At 36.7% G+C, this 27156-nt stretch overlaps 1 protein-coding gene across 3 annotated transcripts in view; it reads right to left on the bottom strand.

The window, feature by feature from the left end:
* Positions 1 to 815: 815 nt before the first annotated feature.
* Positions 816 to 27156, bottom strand: part of PDHX (pyruvate dehydrogenase complex component X) — a 75518-nt gene continuing 49177 nt past the window's right edge. For 2 of the 3 annotated variants that reach the window (XM_058527159.1, XM_058527161.1), the window contains exons 6-11: positions 25035 to 25209; positions 23256 to 23403; positions 16085 to 16143; positions 11981 to 12139; positions 7405 to 7469; positions 819 to 4441 (exon numbers count right to left, since the gene is read on the bottom strand). In XM_058527159.1, coding sequence (XP_058383142.1) covers positions 4183 to 4441; positions 7405 to 7469; positions 11981 to 12139; positions 16085 to 16143; positions 23256 to 23403; positions 25035 to 25209 — 865 coding nt within the window. In that variant the 3' untranslated portion in view covers positions 819 to 4182. Of the gene's footprint in view, positions 4442 to 7404; positions 7470 to 11980; positions 12140 to 16084; positions 16144 to 23255; positions 23404 to 25034; positions 25210 to 27156 lie in introns of all 3 variants that reach the window. The other variant, XM_058527160.1, reaches the window with a different exon arrangement.

Here is a 27156-nt window from a genome sequence, read left to right on the forward strand (position 1 = left end):
AGTGCCCATCAAGGGACGAATGGATAAAGAAGCTGTGGTATATATACACAATGGAATACTACTCAGCCATAAGAAACGATGAAATCCAGCCATTTGTGACAACATGGATGGACATTGAAGGTATAATGCAAAGTGAAATAAGTCAGAGGGAGAAGGTCAAATACCGTATGATTTCCTTCATTAAGTAGTAGATAATAACAACAATAAACAAACACATAGGGACAGAGATTGGATTGGTGGTTACCAGAGGGGAAGGGGGGAGGGAGGAGGGTGAAAGGGATAATTCGGTACATGTGTGTGGTGATGGGTTGTAATTAGTATTTTGGTGGTGAACATGATATAATCTATGCAGAAATAGAAGTACAATGATGTACACCTGAAATTTTTACAATGTTATAAACAAATGTTACTGCAATAAACAAAAAATTTAAAAAATAAAAAAATAAAAAATAAAATAAAAAAATATATCATTTCATTTCATCACAACAGTCTTATCTTTAAAAGACATTTTTTAGTGATAGGAGTAATAAAGAATTTTGTAAACTAAGAAATTTCAGAAAAAATACATTTTTAGGTGTGAATAAAGGCAAATCATGACTAATGATTTTGTTAATAATTTCTCAACTTTTAATAAAAGTCCAAGTCTCCCCTAATTGTATATATCATATACAGAGGAGGTTAAATTAAGGGTTTAAAAAATAGCCACTTTGTTTGGAGGAAAAACTTGAATTTGTTACAAACTGCTTGAATTTGTTACAAAAAATATAGATAAGTGATAAAATGTGCAGTAAACTTTACATAATCAAAGAAACAAAAGATTGCCACTAACAGATGTACTTTTCAAAATACATCTTTATACCTTATAATTTCAATTAAATGGGGTCTTCAATAATACAAGTCTAGACGAACCACATCTTCCCTCCAACCCTGCCTGTCCCCATCTTTCAAAACCAATGGAGACACTAGAAAATAAATTTCACAAATCCACAAAACTATTTAAAATAATTTTATTGGAAAACGATTGCTTTCACCATTCATAAAAAGTTCAAATGTCTTCTGAAATATACCGCTTGCTGAACATAACTTATCAGAATCTTAACCTGTTGGATACTGGTTATGTGGGCCATGGGGAATTGAGTTTGGACTGGGAAACTGTATCATTGTTGCGGCATTATCTCACAGCACACACCCACCCCGTATATTCATAATACACCCAGCAAACTAACATGTCCAGTATTCTTCATTTTCTCCCTTCTTTAAAGCCGCTTGACCTACTACAGAATCTAGTTAACTTACGCTTTCTCTGCAGCAAAAGCTTCTAGCTGGTTCCTGCTGACTGTCATCCTCTCTGTTTCAACCTACCTTGCAATATTGTGGCCAGGCCGATCTTAAAGTAATGCTGCATTGTTACTTCCTTCTTCAAAAATCAACAAAAGTTTTCTATTAATAATATCATATTCAAATTAAAGGTTAATTCTTACCTGCAACACACTTGGTTCTTTTATTTCTTCTTTTCACCTGAGACAAAGTCTATCATAATGCAATGTGTAATGAGGACGTTTTCCTTGAAAACTAAGATTTAAATGCCATTTTTATTTTTCTCCCACACTCTAACTACAATATATTAACTCACAGCACCACCTATCTTTCAGTAAAAGGTTAGAACACTAGGTTTACTTCTAGCATAATGCCCAAGTGACTGGCCTATATAATTTAGCGTGAAATTATGTCCAAAATGAAAAAAAAAATCTAAAAACAGAAGTTCCATTTGACGCTATATATAAAATACTTGTACCAGTATACATAAATTTCTTAGTAATGTTTCAAACAAAGGAGTCTGGCCAGCAGTATACTGATGATTTTAATCTGGCACAAGATAGTTAGTGAGCAAACTGTAAATGTTAACTAGAAGTTGTAAGCAGGGAGAGGCAGGGCCATTGGACTTATAAATTCTAACATTCATCGATATTTTCATGCCCAAGCGTTAACTGGAATGTGTGTGGCCTTTTCCTTAGAAGTCTTCCCAATGTTTTAGTCATTTACCCTGTTTAAATGAGAAAAAGATGACCAGGTATAAAATTTCATTTTTATATCCTCTCAGCACTACAAAGAAATAAATATATCTGAAGTGTGGAGAGGAGCCTGCCCATGCAGCACACAGTTCATTCTCTGTAATGACCCAAACCAAGTGTCCCATACTCCTTTCTCGAATCAGAGTTCTTCTTTGACCTCATGCTGCGATAGAATTCTTTTTACAAATGACAATTTCCTTACATAAACCTAATCACTAGAGAAATATTAGAGAAAATATTTTTAGTCAGAATGAATGACTATTTGTGCCAACAGCTGAGAAGTCAAACCACAAAAAGTCAAACCATGAGAAGCAACTGATACGTGAAAAGCCTGGTTGTGATGTCCACAAAGAAGGCAAACGCCATACATTTACGCAGCGTTTCTCTGTGTGGCTCACAACATCTGTAAGGTGGGCTAGGGTGGGCACCAATGCCACTCCACCACAGGCAGACACACACTATGGTTCACGCACGCCAGTCCACGGAAAACAGAGCTCCAAGCCACGGCTTATTTATGGCTGTCTCACATTCTACTCCTCAGACATAAAAATTAAAAAAAAAAAACCCAGATAATTTCAGTTATAAGTGAATGAGAATAATGTAACATAAAAGTTATTTTACAAGTAGCACTTGGTTACAATTTTCAGTGTAACCGTTAATATGGCAAAAGTTTTACAGACTATTTAAGAAGGGCTTGTTAAAACTGAGTCATTGGATTAAGCGTCTTCTTAACAACTCATACACTGGGCTCCAGTTATTCTAGAAAGCTCTTCTGCTGAAGTGCACGTATTTCACCATGTCGCCCCATGAACTTGTAGCACAGTCTTTCTTCTGGTGGTTCACGTCAACAGACACTAACACGAGCCTCTCTGTGACTGGTTAACTAAATTACCATCCAATTCCGGCACACTTATCCTGCCAGTCGTAGCAGAACTGTTAAAAGAGAACTAAGCTCTTCTAGCCTTTAAAATAATTAGTGAAAATCCCACGTTATCAATGCAATAAAAAGGACAGTTCTCACCTGCTTCACAAGCCTTCTCTTCCACTCTTTCCAAAGTTTTACATTCCATACCCGTTACTTTCCTAATGTCATATTAATTTTAAATTCCTTCTTTCCTTCTGTAGAGTTCCTCTTTAGCTGTTCCAGGAAAATCACTAATCTACCTCAAAGTTTTACTAAACTTCTGTGTCCTATCATTTAAAATACAATTGAAATTTTTATATTTTTTCACATTTTATTGTACAATACAAACTTGATTAAAATGCACTAAGAAACAACATTTTGTGTTTAAATCAACACTAACTTAAAATGTTTGGTAGGAAATAGCATAATTTATTTTAATATATTCCAACTTAGTGTGAAGGTGAGCAGTTTATTTCTGAAGGTTTAGATATTTTAATTATAGTTTATTATTAAAACAAATTTTTTGGTCTTTCTCTCTCTTCATTTTTGATTTTTATATTCCTCTTTAGTTCACAGTGTCACAGAAGTGAAAAATAAGACTGATAGAAACCACTCTAAAACATATGGCTTTATATACATAAAAACGTCAATAATGTTGCCACAACCCCTAATACAATGTGATCCTTACTTATTTACTATCATCCAGAATAAACTTCTGTACATATTAAATTGGTCAAGTATATCTAGAGCAGTGCTTGTAAAACTGAGGCCCCACTGCGAAATTAATGGGATCCTCTTTGAAGATCACTTCTAATTTCAACATAATTAAGGTAGAGTTCTAACAACTTTTTGATTTTTATAATTTATGATACATTCTCAAATATTCTAAAATGCTCAAATGAGCCAAACATATAATTTAATATACATCTAGTTTAACACCCTTTTGTACAGCACCAGAGGTTAAAAATGGATCTGACTGACCAAATACTCTCTCTTTTGTTAGTTACAGTGTGTAATCCTTTATTTCTACAACATTAAACCCAAATTGAAAATGAAGACAACTCAGGTCAAACTCTCTCACCTTAAATAAACAAACACTTCATCCACTGCACACTTAAATTTCTAACTGTTCTCCTAATAGCGTATGTCTCTGAGTAACAACTATAAGATTAACTAAGCCAAAGACCAACTTCTTATCTTTGAGGACTAGATAAGTCGGACAGGATTCTCTAGGTTTGCTTTAAAGCTTTCGAGAAACCTGGTAGCCAGTTCATCATCTACTGCCCGGCTGTCACTGGACATGGTGACCTTTATGAGCTGGTGCTGCTGCAGGCTGGCGTTCCCCTCTTCATCTCGAGTGAGCCTCAGCACAGGCTGGAATCTCCCAACAGACAAGATGCAGGCTTGAGGAGGGTTGATCACTGAAGTAAATTCATCGATGCCAAACATCCCCAAGTTGGAAATACTAGAGGAAAACAAAAAGCTCTGAAGGTGGTCCATCCTTTATCAAAGTGCCCTCTCCCTGAATCACGCATTTTTACTTTACTAAAACACTATGTTACAGAACCTTATACCAAGTTACTCAAAGACTAAAGACAAACAGAACCATTTATAATAGTACCAAAAAATAAATATCGACACACATACAAACATTATGTCTAATATAAAGATTTATTCAGCACTGAACTGGAAGTCCTAGGCAGTGGAATATGGCAAGAAAAAGAAATACAAGGTCTAAGGACTGGAAAAAAAAAAAAAACTGTCATTCACAGATGAACTGATTGTATACATAGAAATTCTAAGACTACAGATAAAACTAGTAAGATTAGTGGGCCAGCCCGGTGGCGCAAGCGGTTAAGTGCGCGCGCTCCGCTGCGGCAGCCTGGATCCCGGGCGCGCACCGACGCACTGCTTGGCAAGCCATGCTGTGGCGGTGTCCCATATAAAGTGGAGGAAGATGGGCACAGATGTTAGCCCAGGGCCGTCTTCCTCAGCAAAAAAAAAAAAAAAAGAGGAGGATTGGCGGATGTTAGCACAGGGCTGATCTCCTCACAAAAAAAAAAATAAAAAAAATAAAAAAAAACAAAACTAGTAAGATTAGTAAGTGAATTTAGCTAAGTCATTACATAAAACGTCAATATAAAAATTCATTTTGTATCTATATACAAGTTGTAATTAAAGAATGAAATTTAAAAGAATACCATTTACAACAGTATAAAAAAAATCAAGGAATAACTGTAATGAAACGTATGTAAGACCTCTATCCAAATATTACAAAATAACAAAGAGATCAAAGAACTGAATAAACAATGGTTTATACCATGTTCATTGACTAGACGACTCAATGCTGTAAAGATGTCAATTCTCCTCAACCTGATCAAAAGTTTCAATGCAATCCCAATCAAAATCCCAGCAAGGTCTGTATGTGTGTGTGGGTGTGTATGAAAAAATGACAAGTTGATTCTAAAATGTATTTGGAAAGACAATCTTGAAGGTGAACAAAACTGGAAGACTTTCATGACCAGAGATCAAGTTACAGACTGGTGGTACTGAGCAAGGAAGGGACAGACAAGCAGGCCAATCGCAAAGAAGAGAGGACACAGAAACAGACCAAAGAGACACATGGTCCACCTTCTCAATGCTGTGGAGAAGGAATAATCTTTTCAGTAAGTGATGCTGGGTCAACTTAATATCCACATGGGCAAAAAAATGAGAATCCTGACCTCTATCTTTACACCATACACAAAATCCAATTTCAGATGGATTGTGATCTACATGTGAAAGGTTATAAAGCTTCTAGAAGATAACACAGAAGAATCACTTCATGATTCTGGGACAGGCAATAATTCCTAACATAAAACAAACATTACCAACTATAAAGAAAAATACTGATAAACAGAACTTCATTAAAATGCAGAACTTTTGTTCATTAAAAAAACACCATCAAGAAGGCTCCAAAGGCAAAGTAAAGAGTGGGAAACGGTATTCAAAATAATGTATATCCTACAAAAGTCTGTGTATCTGGAAATAAGAACTCCTGCAAATCATTTTCAAAAATGGACATGAGATTTCAACAGGTACTTTTATCTGATTAGTTACTAGATACCCAATGGCGGAGAAATAAATGAAAACAATATTCAACATCATTAATTTGCATTCTTCTGACCACAGGGTACCACTACACACACCCCAAATCATTAAAATGTAAAAGTTAACCTTACTAAGTGTTGGCAAAAATATGGAGCAATGAAAATTCCCACACACTGCTGATTGAAGTATAAATTTATATAACCATTTTGGGAAATTTTTGCCAGTATCTATTAAAGCTTTCAACCCAGCAATTCTATTTTCAGGTCTATACAAGAAAAAATATGTGCACAGATTCACCATAAAACACAAGAATGTCCATAGCACCATTACTTGTAATAGCACCAAGCTGTAAACAACACAAATGCCCAACAACAGTAAAAGGGATGCTGGTATATTTATACAGCATACCATGGAACACTATGCTCTGCAATAATAACAAGTAGATGACTCTTCACATAGCAACAGTTAATGTCACAGACATCGGTGCTGAGTGAAGCAAGTCAGACACTACAGAACACGTATGTACATAAAGATCAAAGCTAGCAGAACAAATCTACAGTGACCATTTTCAGAACAGTGGTTACCTTCGAGGGGGATGATTAGGAAGGGGAGAGGGAGTATACCTTGCCTTGGTTGGTTAGTTTTCTTCACTTTGTAAAACATTCAAGCTACACTCAGTGTACTTTATTGTATGTAAGTGACAAACAAAAACAAAGCTGATAACAACTCAAGGGCCTAAGTATTAACCTTTTTCCCTGAAGTATCTTAAAACAAAAGATCACAAGTAGAAAAAAAACAGTTGAGATTTATAAATCTATTGCATTTATAATTTTTTAAAAAAATTTAAGTTTCAGGGGCTGGCCCGGTAGCACAAGTGGTTAGGTGTGCGCGCTCCACTGTGGTGGCCCATGGTCCGCCAGTTCAGATCTCGGTGTGCACTGATGCACCACTTGGCAAGCTATGCTGTGGCGGTGTCCTATATAAAGTAGAGGAAGATGGGGATGGATGTTAGCCCAGGGCCAGTTTTCCTCAGGCAAAAAAAAAAAAAAAAAAAAAAAGAGGAAGATTGGCAGATGTTACCTCAGGGCCGATCTTCCCCACCAAAAAAAAAAAGTTTCAGACCCTAAACATCTTTCTATGAACATGTGAATGGGTTAAAACGAGCTAACCCTACTAACTTTGACATGAAAGCCTAACTAGTCTGAAGAATATTTTCTGTTGTCTAAATAAAGTATGTGATATTTAACTTAAATTAAAAAAAGTTTCAGAAAATAAATGAAACAGGTTGACATAAGCCTTATATCTGTTCGATGTTACTGATAAGAGTTTAAATTTTACCTAAAAGATCCTCCTTGGTATTCTTCAGGTAACAACTTTCCATCTCTTGCTTTCTTTGATAGAGCCTGAGGCAAATACAAACAGAGCATGACAACCAACACTACAGTCCACAGTTGATTTTGTCACCTGAAATGGGTGCATGCTCATCTCTGATACGCCCTGATTTGATTTTATGAGATGTTACACGTCAAAATAATTTTTTCTAATACAATTAAAAAATGAACAAGGTAGATCACAGATAATACAAGAATCTAAAGCTGTAAATCAAAACTAAAAAAAAATCACTTCCCTTTAAAAATTCTTCAAATGTTGTAATTACTCTATGCACCATCACTATGCAGAATGTTTCAGTGTTTTCTTATACATATAAAGCAATTTTCTATTTTCCCTATAAAATTTTTTCTTGTAAGACACAGTATTAGGTGAAGCCATTCCTGTCAATCTGGCAGCTTTTAAATAAATTATCTAATAACAACAATTCACAACCAACATATCAATTTTCATTTTTCAGTGTTTGCTTCTTTTTTACCCATAACATATATGTCAAACAGTTATAAAAAAACAGAATTTTATATATCCCTTCTCAATATTATAAGCATCTTTTGTGTTGTTAGTCTTTATAAATGATTTTTAAATGTCTGCTTAACATTCTAAAGACTGCATCTTCAACAATTTAGTCATTCCCCCAGTGTTATAATTTGGTTCATTGGTTTCTTTTGAATTATTTCATATAAATTCTCAGAAATGGAATATAGCTCTAGAAAATGGACATTTTTTTGGTTCTTGATCCTAGAGCTGAAGCATTTCCTGAATGAGCTAGTCCAATTTACACTGCCACAAGGAATATAAGAATGTAGTAATTTCATATCACGACTGACAATACTGATTTCTAAAAACTTAGAGGGAAAGACAGATGACACTCTGAGAGTAACATTAAGAAAAGAAGTTAAATTTCCCCCACCTGCACTTGCAACCAGCCACACTTATGTTCATTTTTATGTTCGATGCTTCCAAAGCAAAGGAACAGAGGTTGAGTTATTACATAAAAAATTAATAATGAAGTACTTTATGCAGGGAATAGTAGAGAAAAATGAAGCTATATCATTTGGGTAGATGAAATAAATCTGGTGCTTACTTAATTTTCTGTATTATATAGCTAGCATAGGTAAAATCACCACTGATAACTATTTCGTTTTAAACCACAGATAATTAAACTGTTGAAAAATGAAACAATCTTTAAACATCTAAAAATGATCTCAACATATCATTGTGACTTACTGCCAACAGAAACAATTACATATTTATATTAGTTGGATATAGTTACTTATAAAACTGTTTGGATCCAATATGAAACACAAAGAGAAACTTAGACTTGCATAGTCCCTGGAATATGAGAAGTAGAGAGAACAATCTACAAATGTGTTTTCCTGCCTTAAGCAATGTAACTGCTCACATGATTTGAACAGGCACATATCACATGAACTTCAAAAGGTATTTCTTTAAAGGCAGATGATCTCAACATATCCTGATGAGTTACCAGGCTAAAACGAATAAAAAGCATATTCATTTAAAAAACTAGGTTGCAAGCACACATAATACACTTAAAAGAAAATCTCTGTAGACCCTAAACACATCAGCAGGATATTCCTGTCAATGAACTCTGAGAGCCTGGAATAAGAATAGATTCTGAGGAGGATCATTGATTCTGAAAATTTCAAATTCTCACTGGCATTTCCTGGCAACGTGAACTTAAAATCAAAGCACATGTTCCCTGAACCATCCAGCTGACAGGATATAATACAAGACAACTAGCAAATATTTCTCAACTATGTCATGTGCCTTACTAATTCATTCAAAAAATTTACCAGGTACTAATGAGGTAAACTTTGCCTCTGCCTTTTAAGACTGTTACGATTAATGAAGAATTAGGAATAGCATGGGATCTAAGGCTCGTTACTATATTACCTTCTTAGGGAACACAAACTTGAACTTGGCTGAGGCATGCCTTTAGCCCTGCACATTGACATCCTTGGGATTACTGAGGGTCAACAAGTAAATATTTAGTGCAGGTGTTATTAACCTGGGGTCCACGGATGATTTCCAGGGACCCACAAACTCCTTGAAAAAATAATTTCAATAAAAACAGTTTTTATTGAAAATTAAAAAAAGAAATTCACTGAGCAACTACCATCTTCCAAGCACTCTTCTAGAACTGGATATATGGCAATGAACAAGACAGTCAACATCAGACAGCAGGGGGCATAGAAGGGTCAACAATCAAAGGAAATTTCAAAGGCTTTACTGCATGAAAACAATAAAACAGGGTAATAATGTCAGGAAGCTACTTTAGTTATGGAAGCCACAGAAGGTCTAAGAAAGTGGCATTGGAACTGAGAAATACCTGGGTTTAAATAAATCCTCACCTCCACTGCTTTCTAGATACATCACCTTGGGCAAATTTCTTAAAGATGCTAAAACTCAGTTTCCTCAATTTCAGAATGGGGAAGTTAAGGTTCCAACTATAATATTGGGCTAATAGGATGAAATGAAGTGCTTAGCCTCGTGTCTGATATATCACAAGAACAAGAGAGAGTGGAGTGCTGATCCCAGAGAGCAGGGTGGGAGAGAAGCAGCCAGAGCACAGCAAACCTGAAGAGTGGGTGGGAATTACAGGAAACGCTCAGCACTGCCAGAGGCCCTGGACACTCCAGAGGGTTGGGACTGCCCTTTCCACCCCTGGGAGGCTGCAGACACTGCTTCCTTACCACGCCAAATTAGGCTCTTTCAGGATGCAAGGCCTGATAACATGGCTACTTTAAGAACGACCCATTACAGTAGTAAAATTGGTAAATTGGTCAGAATCAAAGAAACCTCCCTATAATGGTTAATTTTAGGAATTTAATATATATAAAGATAAGGAAATTCTAACTCTGTAGTTAAGTTCAATCTCATCTGAATGTCACAAAACACTAAAGTATATGTATTCTCACGGCTGCTGAAAAGGCTTGATGAATAAAAGGCACGTGCTATCCTAGCAAGCCAACCTCTCTGACTTTGACTTCCCAACTGGCCACGTTAATAACACCTCTCAAGAAAAACAGTTACATTTTTATCTGTAAAAATACACTCTGCAAATCTTTTCAAAAAGGAATGAAACAAGACTTAAAAGTGTCAATCCCACGAAGGTCACCTTTAATTACAACTAACTCTAAAATTTCAAGGGTAGGCTTTTTATTTTTCTTTTATTTTTTTGTGAGGAGACCAGCCCTGTGCTAACATCTGCCAATTCTCCTCTTTTTGCTGAGGAAGACTGGCCCTGGGCTAACATCCGTGCCCATCTTCCTCCACTTTACATGGGACGCCGCCACAGCATGGCTTGACAAGCGATGCGTCAGTGCGTACCCGAGATCCGAACCTCGGACCCCGGACCGCCACAGCAGAGCGTGTGCACATAACCGCTTGCGCCACCAGGCCGGCCCCTAGAGTATGCTTTTTTTTTTTTTTTTTTTTGTGAGGAGATCAGCCCTGAGCTAACATCCGCCAATCCTCCTCCTTTTTTTTTTTGCTGAGGAAGACGGCCCTGGGCTAACATCAGTGCCCATCTTCCTCCACTTTATATGGGACGCCGCCACAGCATGGCCCACCAAGCAGTGCGTCGGTGCGCGCCCGGGATCCGAACCAGCGAACCCCGGGCCGCCGCAGCGGAGCGCGCGCACTTAACCGCTTGCGCCACCGGGCCGGCCCCCCTAGAGTATGCTTTTTAAACTAGATTACCTTGCATTCACTTATTTATTTTAGGCAAGTAGGTCTATGCATTTATCTACCGCCAGCTCCCCCAAGAAGTCTTATCTTCTACTTTTATCCTCCTCATAACTGTTCCACCATTATACATAAAACAGGTCCTTGGTAAAAGAAAAGAGAAAAGAACCCTCATCTAAATGAATCTGAAATTTTCAATGCTAACACTTCAAGACCTGCCAAAAAATACACTTGAAAAGTACTGAGGCTGTCAAAGCTGACCTACTGCCTATGTTCCTGCCTACTCAATGTGATGTTTTTGGTGAAATCAGATTCTTCCATATTGGAAGAGCTACAAAAACTGTTTTTAAAGAAACCCAGGAAAAATAAAGTACCTTTGCTTCTGGAATGCTAAGTGCTTTTAGGGAGGAATGGAAGAAACTTTCTTTTAAGAATAAAATGCTGTTAACAGTGAGGTCTATCTATTACCACTTTCACAGAAATACAGTTTCAACTCTAAAATCTATCTGAAATATTTTTAGAGGTGAATTCTAGACTTTGGGCAATAAAGCATTTGTCTATAACTTGAATGCAGCTGGCCCCAATTTACTTGTATATTATACCTGAATTTTCGAATGTTAAATGTTCTTAAAATGGGTTGTACCTGGATAAAAACTTAAATCACACAATTGACACATCACTTGGAAATACCAAAAAAAAAATATATGTATGTATGTATGGCTGTCTGTCTCTACCACAGTGTGACCGGGCCATGTGCAGACTTCATCAGAAAGGCAATTCTAACATCCTGACAGCACAGACTTCCCCTAAGACACACCTTTACTGAGTCAGCGATTTCCCGTACACCCTTAGCAGCAGCATCTTTTATGACTGGTGTCATTAAGCCTCTATCTGTTGCCACAGCCACTGAAATGTCAATAAAGGGCAGTTGCTTCGGGCCCTCTCCATCCCAGCTTACATTAACATCTGGCATTTGCTAGGAAACAAAAACAGAAAAAATATGTTACTGAAAAGTAGCTTGAGACCAAGGTGGTTACAGAAAAATAACACTATTATGCACTTTTGAAAGTGAATATAGCCAGACAGAAGGAAATAAAGACAAACTCGGTTTGAAAAAATGGTTTGGATCTCTGTGTTAAATATTTTTTATGTTTGAGAAGAATAAACACACCATCTTTTTTGAAGCAAGCTTGAGGAAATTCTGATGATATACACATTTTGATCTCTTTATATCATGGTTAAAAAAAGGGCTCCCTTTGTTAAATATGATTGCGAGAAGGCATTTAACGTTTGCTGTACTTCTTGCCTCATATGATGACTGACATGACCTTGAGGAGAAGAGGGCAGGGGCGGGAGTGGGGCAGTGACAGTCACCCACATTATTCCTGTGACATGAAGGAAGCCTGATTTTCCAGTGCAGCCCTAGGAGATATTAGCAGGCCCTTAATAAAAGACTTCCCTATTTAAGAGATTCCCCAGACTTCATAAACATATGATATACAGTATATATAAGCACGTATATATTTAATATATATACCACAGCACTGAGGATGAAAAAAACAGATGAGATGACTAATTGCCTAGAAATAGTGTGTATTGATAATGTTGCCAAACATCACAGGAGAAAATGATGCTGAAAAATAGAAATCAAAAACTAATTTCTCTTCTCAAAAACTCTTTCTATAGAACAAGATCCAAGCCTCCCAGCACATCATTTAAGCATGGCAATCCTTGATTTGATTCCACCCTACCTATAATTTTACTTCTGACCATGCCCCTAAGATGAACTTTCCACTTTACACAGATTTCTCACTGTCAGGCTATGCCCATTTCCCTTTCATCCCTTTTCATTGGCTTTTCTCACTCTCCATCTTTCAAGGCTCAGCTTGTTCATTCACCAATGCCACTATGTCAAAATAATAAAGTCTCAACTCTTCAGAAGATTTTTTTTTTTTTTTGTGAGGAAGATCAGCCCTGAGCTAACATCCATGCTAATCCTCCTCTTTCTGTTGAGGAAGACCGGCTCTGAGATAACATCTATTGCCAATCCTCCTCTTTCTGTTGAGGAAGACCGGCTCTGAGATAACATCTATTGCCAATCCTCCTCCTTTTTTTTTTCCCCCAAAGCCCCAGTAGATAGTTGTATGTCATAGTTGCACATCCTTCTAGTTGCTGTATGTGGGATGCGGCCTCAGCATGGCCGGAGAAGCGGTGCGTTGGTGTGTGCCCGGGATCCAAACCTGGGCCGCAAGTAGCGGAGCGTGCACACTTAACCGCTAAACCACGGGGCCGGCCCCCAGAAGATTTTAAATTCTTCATAGCCAACACAAAAGTAAAAGAGAAAAAAAAAAAAAAAAACCCTCTCACAAATGAATATCTGGCAAATAAATTTAATTAGAAAGCTATGTAACAGGGCCGGCCCCATGGCTTAACGGTTAAGTGCGCGCGCTCTGCTACTGGTGGCCCGGGTTCAGATCCCAGGCGCGCACCGAGGCACCACTTCTCCGGCCATGCTGAGGCCATGTCCCACATACAGCAACTAGAAGGACGTGCAACTATGACATACAACTATCTACTGGGGCTTTGGGGGGAAAAAAAAAAGGAGGAGGATTGGCAATAGATGTTAGCTCAGAGCCGGTCTTCCTCAGCAAAAAGAGGAGGATTAGCATGGATGTTAGCTCAGGGCTGATCTTCCTCACAAAAAAAATAAATAAAAAAAAAAACAAAAGAAAGCTATGTAACAAAAATCTATGGGACATAGCCCAAGTCGCAGTCAAAGGAAATTCATAATCTTGATCCTTTTTATTAACAGAAAATAATTATAACGAATTACACATGCAAATTTTCTAACAAAATATTTCTAACCAAAATAAACCAAAGGAAATGAAGGAATACATAAAGAAACAATCAATATAAAAAGAGTGAGAATACAAATATGCAATAATAAAAGCGGGACACCATTCAGAAACACCCCAGGCACTGAGGACATTAAAATAATTAGAAGAAACAAATTTAAATGAGTCCAGGTTAATAAGCTTAGGAATCTAGATGAGAAAAACGATTTTCCAGGAATATATATGTTTCTAAAACTGATTCAAGGAAAAGCCGAAAATTAAACAGCTCAATAATCATGAGGAAAAAAGGGGAAAGTTACCAAGGCCCCTCCTCAAAATAGAACCAGGCTCAGATATTTTTACTGGTGAATTCTATACAACTTGAAGAAATAAAAATCTTTATAATATTGAAACAAGCACAGAGAAAGGAAATGGAAAGAACATCAAAATTCATTTTATGAAGCCACCGATTTTAAAAAAGGAAAAGCCTGACAAAGCTAGCACAAAATTTAAATCACAATTACTTACAGCTTCTAATATAAAATTATGAAATGAAATATTAACAAATAGCCAACGACCCCTAAAGATTCACTTATAGAGGGCAAGAATGATTCATAATTAGAAAGTCATCAATATAATTCAAAATATTATCTGGTCAAAAGAGAAAAGCCACATGAACATTTAGATACCAAATGGCTGGAAAGGCATGCCTTTAAAATTCTCTATCATTGCAGTGTTGAGAAATAAAAATAAATTCATTATAGATGCACTTTAAATACAGCACTTCATAAGCAGGGATCAGAAAGTAGCCTAGTTCTGGGAAGAAGGCATGACAGCAAATGGTGCTGAGCAGGGAGTCAGGAAGCCTGGGCTAGGTGTAAATCCAGACACCTTCACTGAAGTGGAGGCTTGTGTGTTCACCTGCCTCCCTTGTCACCCCACTGGGACACTATTAGGCTTCTGAAACCTAAATTGTCCCAAACCAAACTCCAGATTCCCTGCCTCAAACCTGGTCCTCTCCCATTGTCCCAATCTTAGTACATGGAAAGTTCCATTTTTCCCACTGCGTGGGCCAAAATCCTCAGCCTTCTTTCTCTCACACTCCGCATCCAGTCCATCAGCAAATCCTGTAAGCTCCACTTTTGAAAGGTAACCAAAATCTCTCCTTCACCCTGCTCCACTGCTACCATCTCCTGTCCAGCCACTGTCACCTTCTACAGCCTCCTGGGAGAGCTCACCGCTTGCGCTGTTGCCTCTCCACAGGCTATATTCCACACAGGACCACGCAAGTCGCTCCTTTTTCTCTCTGAAGTATAAGTCAGATCCTGCTATTCCTTTGCTCAAAGTCCTCCCAAGGCTTCCTTCTTACTCATAATAAAATCCCTAGTCCTTACCATGGCCACCAAAGCCTCATGTACTTTGGGCCCTCTTCAACTCTTCCCTCTTTTTTTATGGTTCATCTCATCTCCGATCCTCTACTCTTGCTAACTCCCCTCCGGGCATGCTTGTCTGAATGATCAATCCACTCCTCACAGCTTCTGTGCTGCTGTCCCTCTGTCTGGAGCACTCTTCTACAGATATCTACTTGGCACACTCTCTCTTTCACAGGCCTTGTCTCAATTATCACCCTGCCAGAGAGGCCTTCCTTGCCTAACCTTTGAAAATAACACCCCTAGTTATCCTGTCCCCTTATTCTGCTTTCCTTTTCTCCTCAGCACTTTCACTATCTGACATATATTTGTTTGTCTCTCTCAACTAGAATATAAGCCCCATGGGAGCAGAAAATACGTAGGCTTTTCGTCAATACTATATCTCGAAGGCCTAGAATGTATTTAACATAAGATAGGAGATCAAATAGTATTTGTTGAATAAATGGTCTTTATTCTGCTATTATTAGTTGTAAGCCCTTTTGATTCTCAGTTTCTTCATCTGTAAACTGAGGGAGTAAGATTAAATGATAGAATGTTTTTAGCAATAAAATTATAAAATTTTTGTGACTTAAAAATAAGGGTTCTATTTATCATTAGAAACAACCCAAGACATGAGACTACTTTAGAAGCCAAAATTATCTGGGGTTTGCTACTTACTTTAAGGGTAACAGCTGCTGCCTTGATGATAAAATCGTTTACTGATACTTTAATGTCATCTGAAAGAAAAACAAGCATATTAAAGTGAGTCTTCATAACAAAACTTCAGTGCTGACCACTATGATTTCATACTTGTAACTTACGGACTGCACTGACAAACAGTGATAAAAAATATTACAGGTGTGTGTGTTTGCTTAGTCAATAACGTTGCCCTGTTTAGAAAAACTTGCATTATATCATTATATGAGGTTGAGAACCAACTCTCTTGTCTCTAAACAGACAAATGGTCTCTCTGTGGTGTGGATAACCAGGAAGTTTATCAGATGACTCATTTTTTCTCATTCTTTTCAAATGTCCTTATTCTGTGTGTGCTTTATAATATATTGATTATATTACAACAGCGGTGTATGTAGTCACTTTAAAGAAACAAATATATATAAAGAAAGGAGGGTGTTCAAAAATTTCTTTTTACTAACGAGGTGTATAACAAAAAAATTTAAGACCACTGCATTAAACAAGAGCTGCTTTTTAACTTAACAACACAGGACATAGCAAATGTCAGAGATGAAGCAATACTAGCAGAGTTCCTAGTGCAATGAATAGAATGAAGGCCTCTGTCTAGTTTTATGGTCAATCCATCTCCTTCCAGTATACATAATGATTTTAAGATAAAGCTGAGGTCCCCTCCCTTCCCCCAGAGCTGATCATAACTAAAGTATTTGACTTATACCTTTGCTTTCCCCAGAGGGTATTAAAAAGTGTTGGAAAATGTAAAGAATACTTGATTCTTTATTGCAACAAGTTCTAGAAAAAGACTTTAAGACCGAGATCTAGTCAATGGTATGCAGCAGCATACACAAATCCTGTTACTATAGTATCATGGAATTTTATGTGAACAACAGCTCATTCCAAAGGCATGCTGGAGATTTCAGAAAGAGATTAGATGAATTACCATAAACCTAAATACTGCCCGAGTGTCATGGTAACTGTCAGCTGCTTTTCTAATTCACAACTCTTCTGATTCATACTTCCAGGAACACGTACACATTTTTGTTTGTTTAAAAGCCCTTTAGGAGTAGAAATATAAATGGATTTCCAGTGCTTAGAGACTTTTAATAGTAACCACATACAAGACTTGGTGCAAAAATTCAAATACACAGACATAATATTTTATGGACTCATTATGCTTCTTTCTCATGCCTCTCAGCCTCCTCCTGACTTGATCTACTCTCCATAGGTCTCCGCCCAAACCACCTACCAACTGATGATTTCCAAACCTGCCACCCAATCCACAGTCCTCACCTAAAATCTCTGTCCCCGTCATACAGTATTCTTGAGTGGACCACTGTCTGCATCCTGACTGAACCGTTGTCTCTTTCTGGCGTCTATGTCACTTTACTCTCTGGTTTTCTTCCACTCTCTGCTCACTCACTCATTTTCAGTCCCTTCCTCTCAGTGTTGGCATCTCCCCAGGTGAGAACTTTCAGTTCCATGGTTTTGATACCATTTATATGATGATGATTTGATGACTCCTCCAAATTCTACCTCTAATCCTAATGTATCTGGAGCTTCGGACTCATATCCAATTTCTCACATAACATTTCCACTTACATGTCTAATAGACATCATTTCAAGCTTAACATGTGCAAAGGAGAGTTTTTTCAAGTTCCTCTTTTTGTAACTCTTTATTATCAAAATTTTCAAACATACAGAAAGGAGGCCACGGGTGACATTTATTAAGAAAAGAGTAGGAAATAGTTTCTCAGGGAATATCAAACATTCTCACTGGCATATTGTTATAAAACAAAGTGTGGAACATGTTTATAGAATGTTATATATTATAACCTTATATAGTAAAGGGGAGTGCAGGGCCGGCCTGGTGGTGTAGTGGTTAAGTTTGCGCGCTCTGCTTTGGCGGCTGGGGTTCGCAGGTTCGGATCCCGGGCATGGACCCATGCACTGCCACCTAGCCATGCTGTGGCAGGCGTCCCACAAATAAAGTAGAGGAAATTGGGCATGCTCAGGACCAATCCTCCTCAGCAAAAAGAGGAGAACTGGCAACAGACGTTAGCTCAGGGCTAATCTTCCTTATAAAAAAAGAAAAAAAAGAAAGAAAGAAAGAGGAGTGGAGATACATAGATCATGTGGGCTCTTTGAAGACTCACCAGAAAATTCCTAATTGCAAGGACATACCAAAGCTGGACCTTGAAAAGATACCACACTAATCCATACCTCCACAGAAACGGTACTGCTTGCTGCCTCATGAGAACAAGGAACTAGGAAAATTATTCTATAATTTTATAGATTTATAAATTTCCATGATAACCTCTATGTCACAACTAAGCAAGCATGATTTGAGACCTATAAGGGGAGCTTCCAGAGTTAACTTTTTGAGTACTGATCACTTTCCTTAAAATAGCTTTCCATTTGCTTCCTTGAACTTTTAAAAGCTGTCAGGTTGCCTTCATCTGAAATCTTGGAAGTCTGTATCTAAACTGACTCATCAGTCCTGCTTTCACTTAGGATGTAGAAAGCCACAAGAGAAAGCTGTTTCCATCCTAATAAGTGGGAGAAAAACCAGGATAAACTGCAAAATCATAACTTTTTGGAGCTCCTTCGGGAGCTGAGGTTACACAGCAAACAGGTGAACATAATGTAAAGGGTGATGATGCTCTCTGGGGACAGGCAGACACAGGAAGTGATTAACCACGGTCAGATATGGGAAGGTCTAGAACAGAGAGTGGGACAATGTGTATGAACAAACGGGGAATATCCGTAGAGAGAGATGGAAACTATAAAAACTCTCAAATGGAAATCCAGGGGGAAAAACCATGCTATCAAAGAAAGAATTTCTTTTGTCAAGCTTCACAGACTTAATACAGCAGAGAAAGAATCAGTGAAATTGAAGTGAGGTCAACAAAAACTTTCCAAACTGAAACACAAAGAGAAATCAGGGTGAACAAAAAAATAACAGAGCTTCTAAGAGCTTTGGTCAATTTAGTCTAACACTCATAATTAGAGTCCCCAGGAGAAAACACACAAAGCAGAAGATACAGGTAAAAATAATGGCTGGGAGTTCCAAAGTTAATGAAGGACAACAAACCATGACTCCAAGAAGCTGAGAGTAACCCAAACAGGATAAATGCAATAGAGAAAAAAAACACTTTAGGCACATAATAGTCAAATTGCTAATGGAGAAAATCTTGAAGGCAGCCAGAGAGGGAGGAAAACATCAGATACACACGGGAACAAAGATTAAGAATGGTTGCAGATATTTCGCAAGTCAGAAGATAATGGAATGGTATCTTTAAATGGAATGGTATCTTTATTTAAAGTACTGAAACAAAAAACTTGTTTACTCAAAATTCTATACCCAGCAGAAATACCTTTCAAAAATGAAGGAGACACACTCATTAGGATGGCTACTATAAAAAAAAACAGAAAATAACAAGTGTTTGCGAGGAGGTGGAGAAACTGGAATCCTTGCGCACTACTGATGGGAATGCAAAATGGTACAGCCACCAAGGACAACAGTACAGCAGGTCCTCAAAAAAATTAAAAATACAATTCCCATATGATCCAGCAGTAATACTTCTGGGGATATAACCAAAAGATTTGAAAGCAGGGACACAAAGAGAGATCTGCATATTCATGTTCACAGCAGAATTATTCACAATAGTCAAAAGGTGGAAGCAACCCAAGTGTTCATTGACAAACAAATGGATAAACAAAATGTGGTGTATTTATAAAATGGGATACCACTTTGTCATAAAAAAGAAGAAAATTCTGATACATGCTACAATATGGATGAACCTTGAGGACAACGTGCTAAGGGAAACACGCCAGTCACAAAAGGACAACTACTGCATGAGTCCACTCATATGAGGTTCTTAAAGTAGTCACATTCCTAGGACAGAGAGTAGAATAGTGGTTGCTAGAGGCAGGGGGAAAGAGGAATAGGGAGTTATTGTTTAAGGGGTACAGAGTTTCAGTTCTGCACAATGAAGAGTTTTGTGAATGGATGGTGGTGATAGTTGCATAACAATATGAATGTACTTAATACACTTGAAAATGGTTAAGATGTACATTTTATCTTATGTATGTTTTACCACAACTAATAATTAAAGAAAGGGAAAAAATAAAGGAGAAACAGATTTTCTGGACAAAAGCTGACATAATTTATTGCCAGCCAACCTGTACCACACGAAACATTAAAGCAAGTTTTTCGGACAGAAGTATGATACCAGACAGCACTCCAGATCTATACACAAAAATGAAGAATGACAAAAACAGTAAAAATATGGACAAATATAAAAAGGCTTTTTCCCCCTCATTTTTAAAACTCTTTAAAATATAGTTGATTTGCTAAAGTAAAAAACATTATATATTCCAGGGCTTATATCCTATGTAGAAGTAAAACATGAGAACAACAGCATAAAGGACGGGAGGGAGAAGTGCAGGTATATTGTAAGGTTCGTACATTATACGTGAAGTGGGGTAAGAAAAACGTGCAAGTAGACTGTGATAGGTTACAGAATTACATTGTAAACCCTAAGGGAATCACCACAGGAAAAAAAAAGAGAGAGAAGAGACAGAATAGAAATATAATGGAATCATAAATAAAAAAGTAATCCAAAAGGAGTCAAGAAAAAAGGAAAAACAGGAAGAAGAGAGGGGACAAATAAAAACAAAGGACAAAATGGTATAAAGGACAACAAATGGTACAAAGCAAAAACTAAAGACAAAATCACTAAACGTGAGTGGTTTAAACACCTTACTTTAAAGACAGAGACCAGAGGACTGGATAAAAAAACCAGACCCAACTAGATGCCACCTGCAAGAAATCAGTTTAAATATAAAGACACAGATACATTAAAAGTAAAAAGATATAATATAAAAACACTAATCAAGGGAACCTGGAGTTGCTGTAGCAACATTAGATAAAGGTTTGAGGATGAGGATTATTATACCAGGAACAGACAAAGACACTATGTGACAGGTCTATTCATCAAGAACACACAAAAATCCTAAATGTGTATGCCTAATAACAGACCTTCAAAATATACAGAGCAAAAACTGACAGAACTAAAAGGGGAAACAAACAAATCCACCATTACAATTCGGCATTTTAACACTCCTCTTTCAAGAACTCATAGAACAAATAGATGAGAAATCTCCTATATCTAAGGATATAGAAGACATGAACAATACTATCAACAAACTCCACTTGACATTTATACAATACTTCTCAAAACAAAAGTAGGAAAAAAAACCCCCACAAAAGTAGAACATGCATTTTTTTCAAGTACACATGAAACATTCACCAAGATAGACCCCATTATGACTATAAAATAAATCTCAAGAAATTTAAGACTTAAATCATACAAAGTGTGTTCTCTAAACACAATGGAGTTAAACTAGAAATCACACAAGAAAGTTAACTGAAAAGTCCCCAAATATTTGGAAATTAAACTTATACTTCTAAATAACTCATGGATCAAAAAAGAAATCACAAGGGAAATTAGAAAACATCTTGAATTGAATGAAAAGGAAAATAAAACATATCAAAATTTGTGGAATACAGCTAAAGCACTGCTTAAAGGGAATTGAAAAGTATTATATACTTAAGTTAGAAATAAATAAAGTTTATTATATTATATTGATCTCAGTTTTCACCTTAAGAAATTAGAAAAAAACCCAGCAAATTAAACCAAAGCAAATAGAAAAAAGGAAATACTAAAGGTGAGAGCAGAAATCAATGAAAACAAAATTACGGAAACAATAGAGAAAGCTAGTGAAATCAAATGCTGGTTCTTTGAAGAGATCAATAAAACTGATAAACCTCTAGCCAGCCTGATCAAGAAAGTCAGAAGACACAAACTACTAATATTGAAAATGGGGTCATCACTTCAGGTTACACGGATGTTAGAAGTATAATAAGGTAATATTATGAACAACCTTATGCCAGCAAATTGATAACTTAGATAACATAAACAAATCTGAAAGACACAAACTACCAAAGCTCATTCAAAAAGAAACAGATAACTCGTATCTATTTAAAAAATCCAACTCATAGTTAAAAATCCCCCTATAAAGAAAACCGCAGCCCTACATAGCTTCACTGCTGAATTCTACCAAACAATTAGAAATAAAACCAATTCTACCCAAACTCTTCCAGAAAATAAAGGAGGAGGAAACATTTCCCAACTCAGACTATGAGATCTTATCACAAACCCAGAAAAAACATATCAATAAAAGAAAACTACAGGTCAGTATTTCTCCTATACACAGGTGTAAAGATTCTTAGCAAAATTTTAGAAAATAGAATCAAGGACTATATGAGAAAATTAATGATTAAATGAGTTTTAATCACTTATTAGTGAGAATAACTCATGTAAACAAGGTTGATTCAACATTTGGAAATCAACCAATATAATTCACCATATTAACAGAAAAAGGAAAGACTATCTCAAAAGATGCACAAAAGGCATCTGACAAAATTCAACATCCATTCACGCTTAAAACTCTCAGCAAATCTCCTCAGCCTGAAAAGGAAATCCAGAGAAAACCTACAGTTAACATTAAAGATTGAATGCTTTTTCTCAAGACCAAGAACAAGGCAAGAATGTCTGCTTTTACCACTCATATTCATCACTGTAACAAAGGTCTTTGACAGTGCAATAAGGCAAGAAAATGAAATAAAAGTCTTGCATACCAAAAAAAAAGAAAGAAAGAAAACATCAGTTCATGCTAAAAATTCACGTCTCTCAGCAACATAGGTTTTAACTGATTTTGGGGAGGAACATTACAAATTTAATAACCTTAAAACGCATTTTGAAGAAGAAATAAAAAATTAAAACTTGTACAAAGAAGAGTGATATCTAAGATATATTTACAATCTAAAACATTCTTGAATTAGTTTTGGATTTTATATGTTCTGAGATGTTAAGGACTGCTTTGTTCAGGTATCATACCAAAAAGCATGATTTCTTCAAAACTACAGAACCAATTTATTTCCTATAGGATAAGAGAACCAATCACTTTCTCTAGCACTAAAATATGCCCAGATGATGAAACTGAAATAACAAGCTGTACAACGTACATTTTATAAATAAAGGATTTCATGACGGTTAGCATGTATATTGCATTAAGTAAACTCAGCTTTACTAACCTCTGACCAGATTTTGTCTAACTTTTAAAACAGCTCCAAGGTCACAGTCGACAGTCATATATGCATGAGGTATGGTACTTTTAGATTCAGTTAACCTCTTGGCAATCACTCTTCGAATATTGCTAGCAGGGATTTCAGTGAATGTGCCCTGCAAAGAAATAGCAATCTTCCATTAAGCCATAAACAGAAGGAGAAAAATCCAACAAACTTTATAACTGAAATCCAGTCTCCATTACTTATAATAACTAAAGATTAATACAGGAAAAGTACTATTAAAATTTTTGATATAAGGAGGAATGTAAGAAATCTGAGTTTTAACTTTATAGTATATGGCTAGAAAAAGTAGAAAAATTAATGTTTCAATTGTGAATGGGACATCTTATGTTACTAGGTTTAAGATGAGTTAAAAAAAAAAACCTATCAATCATTAATAACTCCCCCATGCATATGCACATGCACATACACACACACAGATACCACCTGTAAGCAACTTTTGTTACAAACATCATTTCCTAACAAAACTCAAAGCAGCCAATAAATCAAGAACTAAAAGCAATTCTTACTTATAAAAATGGCATACAATAGAAAAAAATAATCCAATATACTGGATAGTCTGCTAAATTATTTCTATTTTGGTTTGTCTTTTTAAAAAAATCACAGGAGTACTCTATTTCCTAGAAATTCATAATATAAAGTATGAATGAGATGATAAAATCTTCCTGTAACTTTACTGTAGCTTTTTCCATTCTGTTCCTTGAACCTCTAACAAAAGCATGATGGACCTTAAATTACATCTAATTCCTTCCTTGTCCTTCACTCCATTCTGGGACTTGGTTACAATCACTTCAGGATAATAAAAAGAGGCAGAGAGTACAGCTGATTTCTTTTTTTTTTTACAGATGCTCCCTTAGGAAATTAAACATTTTATGTTAGCAAAGCATTTGATCAAATAGAATAAATGCTCTCTATATACCATAAGAATTGAAAGTAAGATTTATCTTCCTAATCTGAATAACTTACTTTTTAAATAAATAAGATTTGATTAGTACACATAAACTTGTTGTGTATGTAGTCTTGAATCATTAATGTACATTAAAAAAATCTGTTTCCTATGTGAAACTTATACTGTTTTCAATTCTTTTAAAATATTGGAATATATTTCTCCATTAAAAAGAGCAGCATAAGTTTATTTATTATTTTTTAAGCACCTATCTAATTTTAAAAAACCTTATTAACCTGCATTTCTTCTGATGGGACGCAAATGACATGAAAGGTACTAGGAAAGGGAGACAGAGGGGCAAAATGGAGCAATTTGAAAACAAAAAAGGGCTGTTATACTGCATGTGTCCGAGAAGGAAAGAAGGATAGCTATATAGTCTCTACAGTTCTTCATAGTGAGACTATCTATTCCCCTCAGTCAAAAAATAAAACACACCCACAAAAGGCAGCTAGTGCCAGTTACCAATTATTAGTACCACATCCAAGAAAAAAGACATGTAAAGTGTCATGATTACAGAGCATCTACATGGTACTGAAGTTGTGGTACATCTAAGTTGAACCGTAATTCTTATGTTCTATTTGGAAATTAGCACTGTAAAAACAAACTTGGTTTGTGCTAGGAAATCTGCAAAACAAAGCCTTTGGAGTATTTTGTCTTCTAAGACTTTTACCTACTTTACTAAAATAGATTGCTAAAAGTACTAGTAAAACAGACAGTAGTGGTTCTTATTTTCTCTCTCACTTAAATCTGAAAAACAGAATCTCCACAGGTGACATTACCACTACATTAGGTTGTCCTGGAGTTGACACCGGTGGGATCATGGGCCGGGGATGAGATGGCCTGGCCATGGCCTGTGTGGGCAGAGGAGCCGTGGGAGGGGTTGGAGGGGTTGGGGCGGGTCTGGACTCGGTGATCTTGCCCATCTGTTTCAACTGGACCAGTTTGAGAGCATCCCTGGAGATAAGAGGGAATTAACCATGATTAGCAACAAGGAATATGAGGAACTCTTAGAAAATGGAGGTGCGATGTGGAGGGAAGACACAGAAATATATAGATGTCAAGGCTATAATGCAAAATGAATTATTTGAGCTAGACAAGTAAATCTTGTCTCTTACCTGGTCTGCTGATTCATATTATTTGTCCAATGCCTACAATATTTGTACGTTTTCCAAAATCAAACAACAATTAGAATTTTATCAAAGTATTAGGTGTAGAGAGTTATTTTGCAAAAAGAAATTTCCCTGGGGTATCATTTGGTAGATGAGCAATTCATACATTACACCATACCTTCATTCTTTATAACAGTGAAATCATTGTCACATGACATTCAGAAAGTGACAAGTTTATTGTGCCTATGACTTTCATCAGGATATTTACTAAATCATTGTTTATTCTAGTGCAAATTAGATTATGGCCAGAAATCACACCATTTTTAATTTTGCTCAATATGCTATCAGCACAATCCAATGTAACAAACCTAACCCACAACATTGTTTAGCATGAAATATAACTAAACTAGTAACAAACTTGCCTTTGTAGTATTCTGTAAAGCAAAGGTATCTTTGTTTTTTAAAAGAATATAATTAGACTACTAAATATGTCAAGCCCTCAATTCACTAAGGCAAGTTACAGTGGGTATACAGTAATGTATTTTCTTAAAATAGTTTTTTTTGAAAATTTTATTATCTGACAATTCAGAAGTACCTTTTTCAAAAAAAATTTAGATTTAAAAAAATGTTTTAAATTATATATATTTTTTAATTTTAAAAAAAGGTTTTACATAATCTAAAAACAATGTCAGAATGACATACCTCTTAAAGCAAATTATATTTTTAAAATTTCTCAAACAGTTAATACTTTGGTATTTTATAAAAAGAATTGGTGAAGAGAAAAAGCTAGTATCCATTGAGCATATTTGAGATGACAATTATCCTCTCCCAAACAAAACCTTTTACTGGATATCTTTCGGCAACATGGTAGGCACAATTCTGAGATGGCCCCAACATTGCTGTTTTGGTGTACACAGCCAGTGTCATCCCTCTTGAGTATGGGTGGGTCTGTGAATATGATGGATGCCACTCTCATGATTGGGTTACATTATGTGACCAAGGTGATGGGATTTTTTAGACATAATTAAGGTTCCAAATTTGTTGACTTTGAGTTAATCAAAAGGCAAATTATCCTGCAGGGGTCAGACATATCAGATAAGCCCTCTAAATGGAACTGGGAAGTCCTGAAAGAAGAGATTTGAATGGAGAGAAATTCTCCTGCTGGCCTCGGAGGAGCAAAGAGGCATTTGTGAACTGCCTACAGAGACGACCACGTGGCAAGAACGTGAACAGGAGGCCTCAAGGAGGTGAGAGCAGCCCCTGGCTGACAGCTAGCAAGGAAAGAAGGGCCAGAGTCCTATAGCCCCAGGAACTGAATTCTGCCAACAACCAGTTGAGCCTGGAGAGGACTCAAGCTTCAGCTGAGACCCTAGCCCTGGCCAACAACTTGATTTCAGCCTTGTGAGAGCATGAGCTGAGAACCCAGTCATGCTGGGCCCAGACTTCTGGCCCACAGAACTGTCAGAGGATGAGTCGGTGTCGCTTTAAGCTGCTCAGTCTGCTGTGACTTGTTACGCAGCAATAGAAACCACCACAGGCAGGAACGCCCTAACCTGGAGCCCATCATTAGAGGGACCCCTCCAACGTACTGGTACATTCTTCATGAAGGAAACTGTTATATAACCTTGGATCACTAAGTACGGAAAGAAAGAATAAAAGTGAGAAAATGAGCCCCTTACGTCTGTGTCGTGCTTAAGTTAACTATGTAAGTTTACACCAGCCACGTGAGGGAGGTGTTATTACTCCCAATTTACAGATGAGTAAATAGGCTCCAAGAGATTAAACTCCACGT

The sequence above is a fragment of the Diceros bicornis genome, chromosome 31 (genome assembly GCF_020826845.1).
Source record: "Diceros bicornis minor isolate mBicDic1 chromosome 31, mDicBic1.mat.cur, whole genome shotgun sequence".
Classification (NCBI taxonomy): Eukaryota; Metazoa; Chordata; class Mammalia; order Perissodactyla; family Rhinocerotidae; genus Diceros; species Diceros bicornis.